Genomic DNA, 16,417 nt, shown 5'->3' with positions numbered 1-16,417 from the left:
AAAAAAAAAAAAAAAAACAAAAAAACAAAAAAAAAAAAAACCAAAGGGGCCATGCAGTGACTGGAATTGGGATAGAACCAATGGAACATGGATAAAATTGACAGTATTTAGAGCGGAGGAAGAACCAATGGAACATGGATAAAATTGACAGTATTTAGAGCTTCAGATTTTCTTTGTAGCAAGGGATCCTTCTGTGATAGTTAATCTTGTCGAGCTGATTGACTTGAGAGATGTCTATATTAGTAAAGCATACCTCTGGGCCTGTCTGGGTAGAGCAAGCGGGGTGACCTTGGGAACAATGTCTGGCTCCTCTCCCCTTCCTCTTGGCCTCTTTCCCTGCTCTCTGCTTTCTGGATGCCATGAGCTGAGCATCTGTCTTCTACCACCTCCTTCCACCATGATACTGATGCCTCAGAGCCAGCCAACAATGGACTGAAAGCATGAACCAAATAAACCTTTTGTCCTTTAAATTGTGCATGTTGGGTATTTTGCCCCAGCAACAGAAAGGTGAAAAATAACACCTTCTCTCTGAGAAAAAGAAAAAAAAAAAAATTGAACAAAACATCAACTAAAAAACTGACCCAAAAACCCCATAAGACTCTTTTTTTCTTTTTGCCAAATGGAAGCTGGCATTGGTCTCTTCTCACTCCTGCACCTCCTGCAGTTCAGAAGCATTCTGTATCTAAAGCTCTGTGAGCAGAATTTGAACAACATAAATCTAAAAGAACAGGGATCTTCACAGTGCTCAGACTAACCTCAGCATTCAGCACGGCACTCTTGATCGCTGAATGTGCCATTATCTGGTCATCATCTAGCAATGTCCACACAGCGATGGGCGTTCCACATTCCCCAAGGATAAGAAAGGAAGCTCTCTGCAGTGAGGAGATCGTGTAGCTAACGGGAACCCCTTGCTGAGTGGGCTAGTGGGATACCAGGTGTCACACATGGCTTGAGCAAGCTTATTTTTTGTTTTGTTTTTGCATGCCAACTTGCTGTAGTTAGAGACAAAGCAGAGGAAGCCTCAGGGAGGGCCTCTTCTGTGAGCTATATTCATCCAAAACTATATGTTGAAATCCTACCTCTGGTACTTCAGAATATGATCTTATGTGGAGAAAGAGTCTTCACAGAGAGAAAATACAGTGAAGTCCCTGGAGTAAGTCCTTACCAAATATGATGGATGTCCTTATTTAAAAAAGTGGAAAAAAAAAAAGTGAAGTTTGGATCCAGAGACACAGAGAAGACAAGGTCTAGGCACAGAGAGAATGGCTACCTCCAAGCCAAGGAGTGGCCCAGCACAGAGCCCCCACAGCCTCAGAAGGAGCCCGCGGGACCCACACAAAGGCCTCGCACTTCCAGCCTCCAAAACCATGCATAGTCACTTTCCAGTGATGAAGCTGCCTGGTCCACAGCACTGAGTGGCAGCCTGCAGGGCGAGGCAGGGATGCAATGGAGCATCCAGTGGTGTGGCACATACTGTGCGGCCCTGGGGTGCCGTTTGGGTAGGCAAGATGAGTGATTTCAGTTCACATAATCACATACTTACCTGACTCTGGAAATGCTTCTAACAACATTCATGCAATTTAATGTTCAAATGCTACTAAACATGTAGTTTTAATTGACCAAGAAGATGAAAGGGGAAAAAAAATGTATCTATGCATTCATAAATGAGAAAGGCAAAATCACAATGGACTCCATAAAAATCCAGAGTATTACAGGAAAATATTTCCAAAAATCATACTCCAGTAAATTGAAGAAACTGCAAGAAACTCAGTTGCACAAAAATAGGGGCCAGGGAGATGACTCAGTAGAATAAGTGCTTGCCTGGCAAGGATAAGGGCCTGAGTTCAATCCTGGTTCCGAAAAAAAAAAAAGATATTTTCAAAAATAACACCAAAGGGCTATCGAGATAGCTCAGCAGACTAAGCACCCACTTAGGCAAGTGATGGGATCAGGGTTCGATCCCCAGCACCACATGCTGTGCCAGCCTCACCCCCAGGCATGCTGAGCTGGCCACCAAGACCGGGCTTGGTGGTGCCTGCCTGTAATCCCAGCACTGAGGAGGCTGAAAATAGGAGGATCACTATGAGTCTGAGCTGTGTAGTGAGACCCTGTACCGGATACATAAAAAAAAACAAAAACAAAAACATCAGACCAAAAAATGGAATTACATGAAATTAAGAAGCCTTCTGTATAGCAAAGGAAACAACCAAGAGAGTAAAGAAACAATGTACAGGATAGAAAAAGTTTACCAGATACCTCAGACAGTTTTTTTTTTTAATTTTATTTATTTATGTGCGTGGGGGGGGCAGCTCAGCCCACCAGGGGGCGGGGCTGGCTGGCATGTGGTGCTGGGAATTGAACTGAGGTCCCTGTGCTTTGCTGAGCTTGTTCTAAGTAGGTGCTTTAGACCACTGAGCCATCTCACCAGCCCCCCTCAGATAGTTTTAAAATGTAGAATATACAGTATAGAGAAGTCTCTGGGTGTGGTGGTGTACACCTATAATCCAAGCCCTGGAGAGGGTGAGGTAGGAGAATTGCCATGGGTTCAAGGCCAGCCTAGGCTACAAAGTAAATTCAAGAGTAGCCTGAACTATATTAGCAAGACTCTGTTTCAAAAAAAACCAAACCAAAACAAAGTATTTAGCCAGGTATGGCAGCATATGTCTGTAATCTCAACATTCAGGAGGCCAAGGAAGGAGGATTGCTTTAAGTTCTAGGCCAGCCTAAACTGTAAAACAAGAACCTATCTCAGAAAACAAAAATTAGATCCTTCCAAAATAATTCTATCAAAAAACAGGAAACTGAAATGAGTAGGCACTTCTCAAGAGAAGTACAAATGGGCAATAAATACATGAAAAAATATTCAGCATCTTTCACCCTCAGTGAAATGCAGGTTAAAACAACACTAAGTTTCCATCTCTCTCTAGAAAGAATGGTATTATTATCAATAAAGAAAATTTTTTTAAAAACCCAAAATGCTGGTGAGGATCTGGTGAAAAAGAAACCCTTCTATATTGCTGGTAGGAACATAAATTAATACAACCATAGTTTTTAAAATTACTCACAAAACTAAAAATAATTTACTCCAGGTATACCTCTTCTAGATCTCTTCCCTAAAGAGTTAAAAGACATCTTTTTTTAAAAAAATGCATCATAAGGCTGGGGAGATGGCTCAGTAGAATAAGCGCTTCCATGGCAAGTGCAAGGGCCTGAGTTCAATCCCTGGTTCTGCCAAAAAAAAAAAAAAAAAAAATTAAAAAATGCATCATATTACAGTGACACACGTATAGCAGCACAACCCACAATAGCTAACTATTGGAAATAGTCACAAAGAATGAAGAAAATGTGATATTTAATGGCGTGCTACTCAGATACAAAGAAGCATAAATTTGGGTCCTCTGTAGGAAGACGGATGCACCTGGACATGATAACATTAGGTGAAATAAGCCAGACAAAGAAAGTCGAACAGTGCGTGGTTTCTCTAATGTGAGAAACAACAGTATAAGTAATTTAAAGAGCAAAGTAAAAGATGATAGGCAATAGGGAGATAGACTACGTGACAAGGCGCAGGGGAGTGAGGAACAGGAGAAGGAGGGAAGGAAGTGGAAAGAACTCACGGACACACCAACTCCCTGTGATGAATGCACCACAAACATATATGGATTTTTTTTTTCTTTTTTTAATTTTATGTATTTGGTACAGGGTCTCACTATACAGCTCAGACTCATAGTGATCCTCCTGTTTCAGCCTCCCCAGTGCTGGGATTACAGGCATGCTCCACCACGCACAGACTCAGCTGCTGGCTCAGCGAACCTGGGGTTGGAGCTGGAGTGGCGTGTGGTTCCGGGTATTGAACCTGGTCCCAGTGCTTGCCTAAGCAGGCACTTAGTCTGCTGAGCTATTGCACCAGCCCTCATATACTGATTTAAAAAGGAGAAAATAGAAAAAAAAAAAAAAAAAGAACCATCATAACGTTGACCTTTAGGTAATTATACATCTTATGAAGAGACTCCCTATTTTGGGCCACTGGAAGTGAACCCCACTTTATTGGAATATTTTATTATTTCAATACTCAGATGAATTTTATTCACTGGTATTTTGTTCAGAATTTGACATCAATATTCAAAATAAATGTATCTATGTTTTCCTACTTTTGTGGTAAGCATGTGCTGTTATTATATGCTTCTTTACTTTCCCATGCCCTGAATTAGTTAAGAGCATAATTGTTTTGTATGTTTTTTTTTTTTGTGGCACTTTCTGGAGATAGGGTCTTGCTGAGTAGCCCAGGCTGGCCTTGAATTCATTGTGTAGCCTAGGCTGATCTTGAACTTGTGGCACTGTTACCATGGACATGTTTTTTTTTTTTTTTTAATTTCTTTATGTATTTGGTACAGGGTCTTACTACACAGCGCAGATTTGTAGTGATCCTCCTGTTTTTAGACTCCCCAGCACAGGGATTACAGGCATGTACCACCATGCTTGGTCTGGGTGGCTGGCTCATTGTGCCCAGGGGCAGGGCTAGCATGGCATGTGGTGCTGTGACATGAACCCTGGTCCCTGCACTTGCCTAAGCAGGCGCTTAGTCTGCTGCGCTATCTCTCCAGCTCTGCCAATTGTTCTTTTCTTGGAAGGTAAATATATACATATATACCTGGGAATTCTTTTGGATACGGGGAATTATTACTTTAATACCTCCATTAATTGTCTCTATTGTGAATGAACAAAATGTTTCTGTCTTTCTAGGAAGAAATACAGTCATAAAGTTTTATGTAAAGGTACCTCTTGTAGAGGTACTTTAAAAAGTAGACACAAGCCAGGCATAGTGCTGCCCATCTATAACCCCAGCACTCTGGATGATTGAGGCAGGAGAACTGCCACTTAGAGTGTAGCTCATCCAGGCAACTTAGCAAGACCCAGTCTCAAAAAAAAAAAAAAAAAAAAAAAATCAAAGCAGTCTGTTAGGAGGTCAGGGAACATCCATCATGTCTCCAGACTCACCGTCTACAGCTCCACTTGCCCTCACCTTGCTGGCTGTCAGCTCCACACCCACAGTGCGCACACACACACATTCACCTACATCTGCATGTGCATGCACATGCCTATGCACGTACATACACACATGTGCTCCGTGCCCTCACAGACTCACAGAGAGTTTGGCATTTGTGAGAGAAGTGCAGACCATGTGGCCCTCTGTAGGAGTCTGCTAGCCCCCTGCCCCTGCAAGCCACCTCCCATTCTAGTGGCTTCTTTCTTAAGTGCAAATGAGAAGCACAGCCTCAGTGTGCCCTCTGCCTGTGACCCACAGGGCTCTCCAGGTCTCTGGCGACATGCCTGGCCCACAGCAGGGCAAGGGGAGGACAGCAGAGGGAAGACACGCCAGATCCTGGAGGAGAGGGCAGCCAGCACTTTTATTTGGATGGAGGGGTTCCCCGAGTGTGTGTAGGCGATGTCGCCCTATGGTTTGCACTGGGTCAGGGGACAAAAAGCATCTGTCCTCCCATATGGCATCTTGTCCGCACTCTTTCCTCCCTTTCCCTCTGCCACTCATCCTTCTTTTGTCTCTCCCCTCCTCTCTTGGTCTCCTCCCATCCCTGGCTTCACACGCCTGGGCCCCCTTCCTGGGCAGGCGCACACACCACGCCTAGACCACAGCCGCCTGTCCCTGTGCAGCGCCCCCATGTGCCCTGGTCTGTGGTGGTGCCTGGGGTCCCCAGTGCACCCGCGCTTTCCTGGGTGGGCGCCCTGCGCTCCGGGAAGCAGAAGCTGCACGTTTCCACTGGTTCGAGCGACGCAGGGCCACCAGCTTCCGTCACAGGGTCTGTAGGGACAGGGAAGACGTCAGCTGCACACCTCCCTCAGGCTGCCCAGCCGGGACCCCAGTGGTCTCCCCTATCTAGGAACCAAGGGCCAACCCAGGCCACCTCGGGCTCACCCACTGCATGCTCTGACCAGGGCAGATGCAGGCATTCAGACCTCGGCTCTGGCCTCTGCTAAGCCTCCTCCCCCACAAATGGCCATCTCCTCCAACATGCCACGCCCACTCCTCAGTCCCTGCTGGGCGCACTCCTGCCCTCCTCCTACTCTCACCTCCTGGAGCTGGCCTCCTAGGGCTGGTCACCTGCACCAACCAGACCCTCTCCCAGGTGTTTTAAGGCGGTTTAACCATTGGATAAAATGTGCCCAGCACCTGTCCCACAAGCATTTGGCAAAATGCTGTCCATACAGAAGCAAGGGCAGTGACGGATTGCAGAAATGACCCAAAGTCTGTCATAAGCAGTACAAAGGACAGTAGCCTAGACAGTAGCCTAGTTTTAAACACTTACCATGGGAGGACTTGTCTCGGGCTCTGCATAGTCCTGTGGGGGGCTGGCTGGAGAGCGCATCACCCCTTCTCTTGAGGAAACAGGCCACTGCCACTAGGAAGCAGCAGATGATGGCACAGAGGCAGAGGCCCAGAGTGCAGTAGATCAGGGCCGGCTGGTCACTGCTCAGCTTTGGTCCTAGGAGGGCTGGAAGACAGCGGGAGATCCTGGTTTCAGGAGGAATCTCTCTCCAGGGCCTCCCTTGCAGTGCCTCCTGCTTCTGGCCACAGCCACCCCCCACCACCCACAGTCCATACTCATAGGCCATGCCATAGTCCTTTTTCCATGAGGCCCAAGCAATCCACATGGCCAATGCCACCCTTGGCCTGTGGCAGGCACATCTGGCTGATGGAGAGGTAGATTCCTTGTAGGGAGCTGCATGTAGCTGTGCCCTAGGATGGCACCGGTTTCCGCCTTCCACCCCCTCAAGGGGTGAGTGCTCCTGGAGTAAACAACTCCATATATGGCCAAGGCTTGGGCTAATGCATTGCTTCCGCATACCTGGACCAATGGGCAGTACACACGTGGCACCCCATGGTTGGAAGCCCTGGGACTTATAAGCTAAGAGCAGAGGCCTCGAGGGGGAAGAAGACGGATGTAAGAGAACAATAAAGAGCTGCGCAGAAAACCAACCAGTGGTCACGTCGTTCTTGCAGGCAAGGCCGCGCGCGACAATTCCTTTCCTGACATGAGGCCTGGCTGACATGTTTTCTAGATCCTTGAGGATTTGATTCCTCCACCCCATACTGATAGCACCTTCTTTCAGGACCTCAAAGCTGGACATATCTGGAGCTGGACCTTCCTCTTGTCTCCACTTGTAGGGAACACGTCCAGTTAGAAAGCTTCCTGGGTGAGCTTACACCCTTCTTCCCTCAGCCCTGGCAACACTCCTCTGCTCTCTGTCCATGTGGGTATGTGTATACTGGATCCTTCATATAAATGGAACTACACATGATGTGGCCTTTTGGGTCTGATTTCTGTCACTTGGCATCATGTTTCCAAGGCCCACCTTGTAGGGTCATGCATTCATTTCTGTGCGTGTCTGAATAATATTCTGTTGTGTAGCTAGTACCACATTTTGTTCATCCATTTACTAGTTGTTGGGCATTTGGGTTGCTGCCCCCTTTTGGCAATTGGCAACACTGCTATGAGTGTATGTGTCTGAGTCTTTGTGTGAATGTTTATTCCCAGCTTTGGTGGTGGTGGGGTGTTCAGGAGGAGTGTTGCTGGATCACAGGATGTGTCATGTAACTTGTTGAGGAACTCCCAGATGATGGTGCACAGCACCCTGCCCTTTCACACTCCATTTTGCAGATGACACATTGCTCACGTTCCCAGTTTTAGACCTGCAACTGGAGGCAGATCTGATGGCCTCCCCCACACCAGTGCTCCAGGCGAGCATGTTGAGTGAGGCCACCAGGCCAGTGCTCTCACTGGTGCACATGGTCTATGCCACAGGCATTCGTAAAGGTAAGGGGCTGGCAGGATTCCTACTGCTTATCTGACAGGTAGATGGGAGTCTGAGTGAGTGGGCACCCCTGTAGTGCTGCCTTTCATGTCCTGAGCCCATGGGGGAGGGGAACAGAGGGGACTCGGCCCCCACCCCAGGGGCCTGGCCCATATGCTGTGGCACAGAACATCTGGAACCTGGGACTCTGCTCCCTCAGGACTCTGGCGCAAGATGGAAATGTCATGCTGGCTGGCTCAATGGGGGAAAGCTGGCAGAATTCACAGCAAAGACAAAAGGCCAGCCACAGACTGCTCCTGAGAGGAAATGGGCTGCTGTGCTGACCCAAGGAGGAGGCTTACACATGTACATGTTTCAGATGTTTTCAGCATGAGGTTTAGGCATGCAGACCACGCTCTGAAACTGTGGCAGTGAGTATTCAAAACAGCCTCTAGGGACTCTATCCTCCCTAGCACTCTCCTCTCTTGCCCCATGAAAGACCCCAAAAGAGATCAGCAAACCTGTCCAGCTGAACAATGTGAAGTGGTAAAGTGGCTGTGAATTTTAGGACACTAAACTTCAAGTGGCTTTACGTGCCACGAATTGACGGACTTGACAGACACTGGGTCTTTTTTAAATAGAGATGACTTTTTAAAAAAATTTGTGTGTGTGTGTGTGTGTGTGTGTGTGTGGCCAGCTCAGCCCACCAGGGGGCGGGGCTGGCTGGCATGTGGTGCTGGGGGATTGAACCACAGTCCCTGTGCTTTGCTAAGCTTGTTCTAAGTAGGTGCTTTAGACCACTGAGCCATCTCACCAGCCCGACATTGGGTCTTTAACCCTAAGAGAGTAAGGACCTGTCCCTACCTTTCTTCACTCTTCCTGTCCAGACAAATGACTTGAGTTTTTCTGTTAGGAAAAAAAAAAAAAAAAAAAGTTCCTGCTTGGAAACCTACCCATAAGATACTCTTTTCAAAGTCTCTGAACTAAGAAGAAAAATACACATTAAAACTAAAAAAAAAAAAAGTCATTTTCTTCCTGCCACACAAGGATATCAGACAATGGGCCTTATGCACTTCTGAGGGCCATTTGGGACCACCTATCACCGTTTTAAATGTACTTGCCGACTCCACTTGACTTTCAGTTTTACGGACAGGGCTGTGTGCTCCCGAGTGCACTCAGATGCTCTCTGCAGCACTGCTCCCCGCAGAAGAATCGACCCAGCCTGCGAAGCATGCACAGTCACATAAATGTGCCTCCGTGCAAGATTATGTCGGAGGACCAGGCAAGAAACTGCTAACTGGCACTGCTTCTTGGGAAAGCTGGCAGCCTGGGGACCGAATGGAGAATCTACTGGAAAGAGCTGCTCTTCAGTGCTTGTCTGATTTTGGTCCTGGGGAGGGAGGCCAGGCCCTTGTACATGCTAGGCCAGCACTCTGCCATGGAGCTATAGCCTCAGCCCACATTTCTAAAGGTCATGTGAAGGCCCCCCAGGAAGGATGGGAGGTCACAGAGCAAGCTGCTCTTAGGCCGTGGCTTCTGCCTGGGCTGGTCACCAAGTCTGGTGAGAGTAAACACCTGGACTCTCTCGGAAACAGGGGATATACTTCTCACTTTTGTTGGTCTCAGAGCTGCCTTCTGCTGGCCTTTTGTGGTCTCCCCGAGCTTGACTCTAACCTAACCCTAAATAATTTAGATATAACAGCTTCCTGATTTAAGTCCTGAGGAAAGGAGGAGAAAGGTAACAAGGACTTGAAGAGTGGGGCCAGAGGGAGTGAGATCTACGCAATGGAGAGTCCTCACTCTGTAGATCACTCACTGCTGACTCTAGAGCGAAGGGACTCAGCCCCAAGTTGTGAGAAACAGCAACATCCCTTCTCTGTCCTCAAGGCAGACAGCTCTCGGAGGTGTATTTCCAAGATACAACCACCAGGGGCGCCATGCACAGCTTCCAACTTCTTGGGAGCTAAGAGGGCTCCAGGGCATACCTGTTCTTTTCTTTTTTTTAAATACGATTTCTTTCTTTTTTTAAAAACATTTATTTATTGTGTGTGTGTGGCCAGCTCAGCCCACCAGGGGGCGCGGCTGGCTGGCATGTGGTGCTGGGGGATCAAACCGCCGTTCCTGTGCTTTGCCAAGCTTGTTCCAAGTAGGTGCTTTAAACCACTGAGCCATCTCTCCAGCCCATACCTGTTATTTTCAAGCAAATATTGTATTTGTCTTGTTTTTCTCATCTTTTGTTTTGTGTCTAACAACTGTTTTCAAAGCCAACTCCCACCTAAGAGTAGGATTTCCCCGGCTTGCCCCTGCACACAGCTCAGACTTAGGCTGTCCAGCTCAGCTGCACTATTATCTGTCCTACAGGGCTTGGGCACAGGAAACCTAATATTCACGTTCCTCCACATTATTTTGCCTCAGTGTGACAATGCCGGTGAACCCATAGGAGGCCATAGTGTTTGGGTAGGAAGTTCCAGCAAGCCTCCGAGTGTCCCATGCCTCTGCTCTCAGCTAGCCACGAGAGGGAGCCTGAAGAGAGGTGGATGGAGGTGCCCCATAGAGCCTTGGAAACCCTAGTGCCCTGCCTGGCTTGGGGTTCCCCTCCCTCCTAAGAGACTCCAGGAGCCTCGTGTCCACCTGGCTCCCTGGGTTCCTTTCGACCCTCTGCTCTTCTCTACTTCCCCCCTTCTACCTCTAAGTTCCATGTGTCTTAGTTGATACTTGGTTGAAAGTGTGATGCAGAAGGTTTCCTGCATGAGCCCGTAGCCTCACATTAGGTCTTAATGGGCCTTCCCTGCAGAATGAGCCCTCCCTCTGCCGGGGGGTGGGGGGAGAGGGGGAGAGGGAGAGTGTGTACAGTCTTTACATTTGGAGTGTGGACTTTCACCAAAACCCTCATTTCCAGAATGTCACATCCCTTCTGAGACCCATCTACCTCTGGTACCTGTGTGTCTGTTTCCACAGGTTTCCACAGGCTTACACCTGCTAGCCTTCTGTGGAGCGATTCTCTCCAGTGCCTCCCTGGAGCCCGGGTCCTACTTCAGCTCCTGCCTTTTCTTCAGCTCTAATTGTCAGACTTTGGCTTCAGCCCTGGAGAAGCAAGATGGGAGTGTTGTCCTGCTGCCATTGTGGCATTCCAGGGACACCCAGGACAAAAGAGAAAATCCTCTGGGCCCAGAGACAAACCAAAACCAAATAATAAAATCAACAAAACCAGCCTGTCCTGTTCTAGATTTAAAAATAAATGAAACCTTGACAAGTTCCTGGACCAAAGGCCATGTGACCCTTGGCCCTGGCAGAACTAAGCACTAAGGTCTAACCCATGTCTGGACCGAAAGCCCCAATCCTTGTACAGAGAACTGTATGTTTCTCACTAGGAGTAGGTGCTAAAGAAATCATAGGTGGATTTCACTGTGGACTAAGCTCCTGCATTGGCTAAAACAGGCCAGACTAAGTATCACAATGGAATCCCTCATGCTAAACTTCCACATCACCATGCTGAAATTAAGCTGTTCTTTTGACTTTTTGAGAAATCAGAATAAGAGACTTACCAGCCAAAGTACTTAAATGGAAGTTCCCTGTGTCTTAACCTTCCATGCAAAACTTTACCTGAAATAACCTGATGTTAATCAACTCTCTTTCTCTCTTTTTATTTATTTATTTATTTATTTATTTAAACTCTTTTATTTATTTATTTATTTATTTAATATTTATTTGTTTATGTGTGTGTGTGTGTGGCCAGCTCAGCCACCAGGGGGCGGGGCTGGCTGGCATGTGGTGCTGGGGATTGAACCGCGGTCCCTGTGCTTTTAGTTTGTTCTAAGTAGGTGCTTTAGACCACTGAGCCATCTCACCAGCCCTCTTTCTCTCTTTTTAAAGATTTATTTGGAACAAGGTCTCACTACACAGCTTAGAATCCTCCTGTCTCAGCCTCCCCTGTGCTGGGATAACAGGCACTTGGTTTTAGTGGCTGGCACGGTGCAGGGCCAGCATGGCATGTAGTACTGGGGATCAAACCTGGGTCCTTGTACTTGCCAGGCAGGCGCTTAGACTGCCAAGCTATCTCTGCGGCCCAATCAATCCTCTTTCTATTGTTCTGCCTCCACCTCCCTACCTTGCAAGGAATGAACTTTGAAAAAACCAGTCTGCTTGTTACTTGTTTCTGATTTCTTCTTTCTGCTCAGCTCACAGGAATACTTATTCTATTTTTATTTTATTTATTTATTTGTCTATTTTTTGTGGAACTAGGGATTGAACTCAGGCCCTTGCGCTTGCCAGGGAAGCATTTATTCCACTGAGCCATCTCCCTGGCCCCCTACTTATTCTATTTCATGGAATGAAATGTTTTTAAATTCTAAAACCAAAAATAAAGCCATTTAATGTTGTTAAAGTTAATTGTCATTTTATCCTTTGACAGGACCTACTGCAAACCTATTCATTCACCTTCTATCATGCTGTTTCCTTCATTTTAGATGCTGACTGTACTCGCTTGGTGGTCTCGGAGCTCACAGCCTCCCAGTGTCTCAACTGACCTCCCCTGAATTCAACCCCATGGTCCTCTGGCTCCCGCTCTGGCTCTCCTCCCTGGACCTCCATTCCACCACTTCTGGCTGGTCTACATTTGTGTCTGGTGGAGTCAGACTCATTTGAGGCAGAGGGCTGAGGGCCCTGCAGATGGATGGGCTACGCGGGAGGCCAGAGGAAGGGCGCAGGCTTGTTGGCCTCAGGGATGGTGAGAGAAGAGCTGGAGGCTGATGGGGTGGGGTAGAGGACTCACAGTCCTCCTCACCTACTGTCAGAACAGAGAAGGCCACTGGAGGAAGTGGGAACCCAACTGCAGTCTGGATGGCCAAGGGCCACTCACAAAACCACCTGTAGGCCTTAGCCGGGGCCCCCAGGGGACCCATGGATGGAATCTAGGGATGCTGTGACTGGGATACATAAGATTTATTTCTGTGAATGGCCAACTGAAATTTAGCTCCACTTCCATTTATGCAGGAGGCCAAACCCCTAGTACCACGAGAGTGACTGTGGCAGTATTTCCAGACCCCCGACTGGCAGTTTTGGAGAGCTCAAAACTTCATCTGCGCTTCTCATTACTTTGAACTCACTGTTTTTGCTGGTGACTACTTGGAGCTGGTTCTCTTGAGGCATGAATACAGAAGCACCTGGATTGAGATATATGTTTAGTGGTACCGGGAGTTCGATCCAGGCTACTACATCCCCAGCCCTTTGTTTTTTTGCTACAAGGTCTTGCTAACTCACCCAGGCTAGGTTCAAATTTATCATCCTCTTGCCTCAGCCTCCCAGAGTGCTAGGATTACAGTTGTGTGCTACCAGTCCTGCCTAGCTTTACAATCTATTCCACAAACTGTTCCAGTGTCAGTGGTTTCCTTGTTACCCTACAGGTGCTTTGGCTCATTTCCAAGGCATCTGTGGCAGAGAGTAGACTCAAGGGTTTCCCACTCCCCTCCTAATCTCATGCCTCTGGTTCCCCTGCCCCTCGGCCTCACATCTGGGCAAACTGAGAAGAAAGCCTGGTTTCCCTGAGCCTCTGCCATTCATGGCACTGTCACCAGATACTCCTGACCACGGGGGATGCTGGCCAGCCTCCCCCACCCCCTTCAGTCAGACTAGAATGAGAGATCTTGCCTGAATGGACACAATAAGCAGCCTGGCTTTCCCACCTTGTGATGACTGGAAGGTCACCTGTCTCAGCTTTCCACATCTCTAGCTCCTGCCAATGATGAATCTGCCTTCATGTCCAGCTGGCTGGAGGACCTCTCCCTGGGTTGCCTTCCCTCCCTCACCCTGACTGGGCTATGTTGCCACCAAACACTGAGATTACTATTTGCATAAGTCTTTTTTCCTCCATGAGACACTGCTGGCCCTGGATCCTGACTTGAAGGACAGGATCTGCGTTGCACTTCCACATTTACAACAAACTCTAGTGAAGGACCAGCCATTAACAAGGTCTCCCTGAAATACCTGAAGTGGGCTGAGGAGGGACCTGGCAGGGATGAGGGTGAGGAGTAGGTTGCAAGATTCAGGGAGCGCAAGGACAGGAGGCAGATCACTGTGTGCAACAGCTTGGTCACATGGTATCCTCTGCTCCCTGCCCCCAAACAGGTCCACCTCTGGGTCTTTCTCTTATACACATGGACTTGGACTTCCCATTTACAATCTACACCAAGCTTAGCTCTTACCCACCAGCACATACAGGATCAGAGGAGACAGCAAAACAGATCTCAGCCCCAGACCATAGGAGAGATGCAAGGCATGGACACAGCAGGACAATCACCAAGCCACTGGGGTCCTGGGAGTGACCATAGTGTCCCTTGGCTGTACCACAGTACAACTGAGGCAGCCAGTGCTGAAAGATGAGGCATAATACTGTCAACTTGCCAAGCACCCAACATGTCCCCATTCACCCTACACCCAACATCAAGGGGGCTCCATCCTTAGAACTAAGGTGAGGTCCTGAAGATCTTCCCACTGCCCTCTATGGAGGGGGCTTGCCTGGGGGCCAAAAGGAAGTAGCTAACTTCATCCCATGGGCATCAGTTCATGCTCAGGGAGTCGTAACCTAAGGATGCCAGTCTGGACCAGCTTGCTGCTGCAGGATGGAGAAACTTGAGACCAACAGCTCAGGATCAAACCCAACTCAGCCACACACTTGCTATATGACTGTCAGGGAGTCACTCCAAACTCTGAGACTCAGTTTCTTAATTTGTAAATTGGGTAACATTGACCTGAAGGGAAACCTTGCATTAGAAGTGGAAAAGGCTCTGTCTGGTAGGAAGAATTAAATTTGTCCCCGGGTGCAGTGAAAGAACACGGGTTACCAGAGCCTGGAGGGAAGGTATGGCCACTTGCCAGGGCCACAGATACTGTGTATATTATCCTTCCCTGTCTAAGCCCCTCCCTTGGCCCTCTTTCATGGGAGAGAGTGCTTGATTAAAAATGGTCACACACTCACCAGGGTTGCAAATTCTTTGCCGCTCCTCCCAGAAAGATGGGTCATCTGTTCCCACAAGCCCTCTTCACTCTAGTGGCTTCATGACTTGTTTGAGTGGCAGAGCACAGCAAGTAACACAAATTCCTAGCCTAGGTGGCAAGAGAGTATGTGTTTTTTTGTCCCTTACTTTCTTGCGATTGTCATGACAAGGACATACCGCAGGAGAAGGATGAGGACACTGGAGCAGAGCCACCCCAGGAGCCAGCCTGCCATAGCCATCACCTGCATCCTTCATTCATAAGGATTCCTAAGCTACTGCCATGGGGACGATCTGTTATGCAGCATGACTTGCCGACAGAAAGCCATCACAAGCCAGAGAGGACAGGAACCATGTGGAACCCAAGCCTGGAGGCCTCCATTATCAGGTACATGAGCCCCACCCTCTGGCCTGGTGGCACTGGGGCCTGGCCTCTTGGTAATGATGTCACATGAGGATATCACAGGAAAGGAAAAACAAACAAACAAACAAACAAACCAGTCATCAGGATACTGCTCTTTGTGTCTAATCTGGCCATAAACTTGCTAGTATTATCTTTTCCTCCTGATGCTTAGGAAGATTCCATCTGCTCAGCTAGGGAGAGCAGGGGGAAGATACCTGGACAGGAAAAATACAGCAAAACTTCTGGTGTTTCACTGAACCATTGCTTGACTTTAGATTTTAGATAATGTGCTGTACATTTCAAAAAAGTTAAGAAAAAAGAACTTTGATTTCATCACAAAGAAACAATAAATATTTGAGAAGATAAACATTCCCTGATTTTACCATTACAAAATGTCTACATGCATCAAACCAGTCCATGGTACACCATAAGTATGTATATTTTTGTGTCAATTCAAATAAATAAAAAATAGAGAAAAGAAAAAGAACTTGCATGGTCCCAGCACCCTGACTATGAGGCTCCCCTTCGCTAGCCCCCTCTCTTCTTGTCTACAATCTTCTGGAAATTTTGTCTAAACTCTTTTCCTCTCCTAGGATGGCTGACCTAGCTTCCGGCCAGCTGCTGCCCTCAGGGCTCCCTGGAGCGCGGGCTCTTCTTATTCCACCTATTCTGACCCTGTGACCTCACATCCGCTGACCTCAGTGGCTTACCTGGACCTGCCTCTGAGCCTCCGTGCTCCGATCCCTGGTACCATCCCACGTTCTCAGGCCTGGGGTCTGCCTCTCCTGTCTGCTGTCTCCAGTCCTCTGGAGGGAGGTTCCCCCGGCTTTGGAGCTTTTTCTCACAGAAATGTGCACACTGCTTGGGGTGCTGCCCGCAGATGGAGATGCAGCTGATGCAGTCTCTCAGGAGATGGTCGTAGTACTTGCCTTGCTCCTTGCGGCAGCTGAGTGACTCTGGGAGACAGAAATGGGTGATGCTGCAGGCCGCAAAAACTCTGGCCTGGCCTCAAACAACATCAAAGTAGAAAGAAACAGTCCAGTTCTCAAAGAACAATTCCAGAATAATTCAAATCTTCTTTTGCAAGAAACAAAGTGAAGGCTGTGCATCATCCTCTAAGTACTGTCCTAGCTGCACTGCCCACATTTTAATATATAGCATTTTCTCTGTGTGTACTTCAAAACAATTCTATTTATTTATCTCCCAAAGCCTTCCT

At 47.9% G+C, this 16,417-nt stretch overlaps 1 protein-coding gene across 1 annotated transcript in view; it reads right to left on the bottom strand.

Annotated features, from left to right (window-relative positions):
- Positions 1–5,424: 5,424 nt before the first annotated feature.
- Positions 5,425–16,417, bottom strand: part of LOC101592354 (tumor necrosis factor receptor superfamily member 13B) — a 15,623-nt gene continuing 4,630 nt past the window's right edge. The window contains exons 2-4 of the mRNA XM_012516713.2: positions 15,912–16,157; positions 6,324–6,509; positions 5,425–5,818 (exon numbers count right to left, since the gene is read on the bottom strand). Coding sequence (XP_012372167.1) covers positions 5,598–5,818; positions 6,324–6,509; positions 15,912–16,157 — 653 coding nt within the window. The 3' untranslated portion in view covers positions 5,425–5,597. The remainder of the gene's footprint in view (positions 5,819–6,323; positions 6,510–15,911; positions 16,158–16,417) is intronic.

This window comes from Octodon degus, unplaced genomic scaffold (genome assembly GCF_000260255.1).
Source record: "Octodon degus isolate 3935 unplaced genomic scaffold, OctDeg1.0 scaffold00122, whole genome shotgun sequence".
Taxonomy (NCBI): domain Eukaryota; kingdom Metazoa; phylum Chordata; class Mammalia; order Rodentia; family Octodontidae; genus Octodon; species Octodon degus.
The sequence above is the reverse complement of the archived record's forward strand: the minus strand, read 5'-3'. Positions and strand labels throughout refer to the sequence as shown.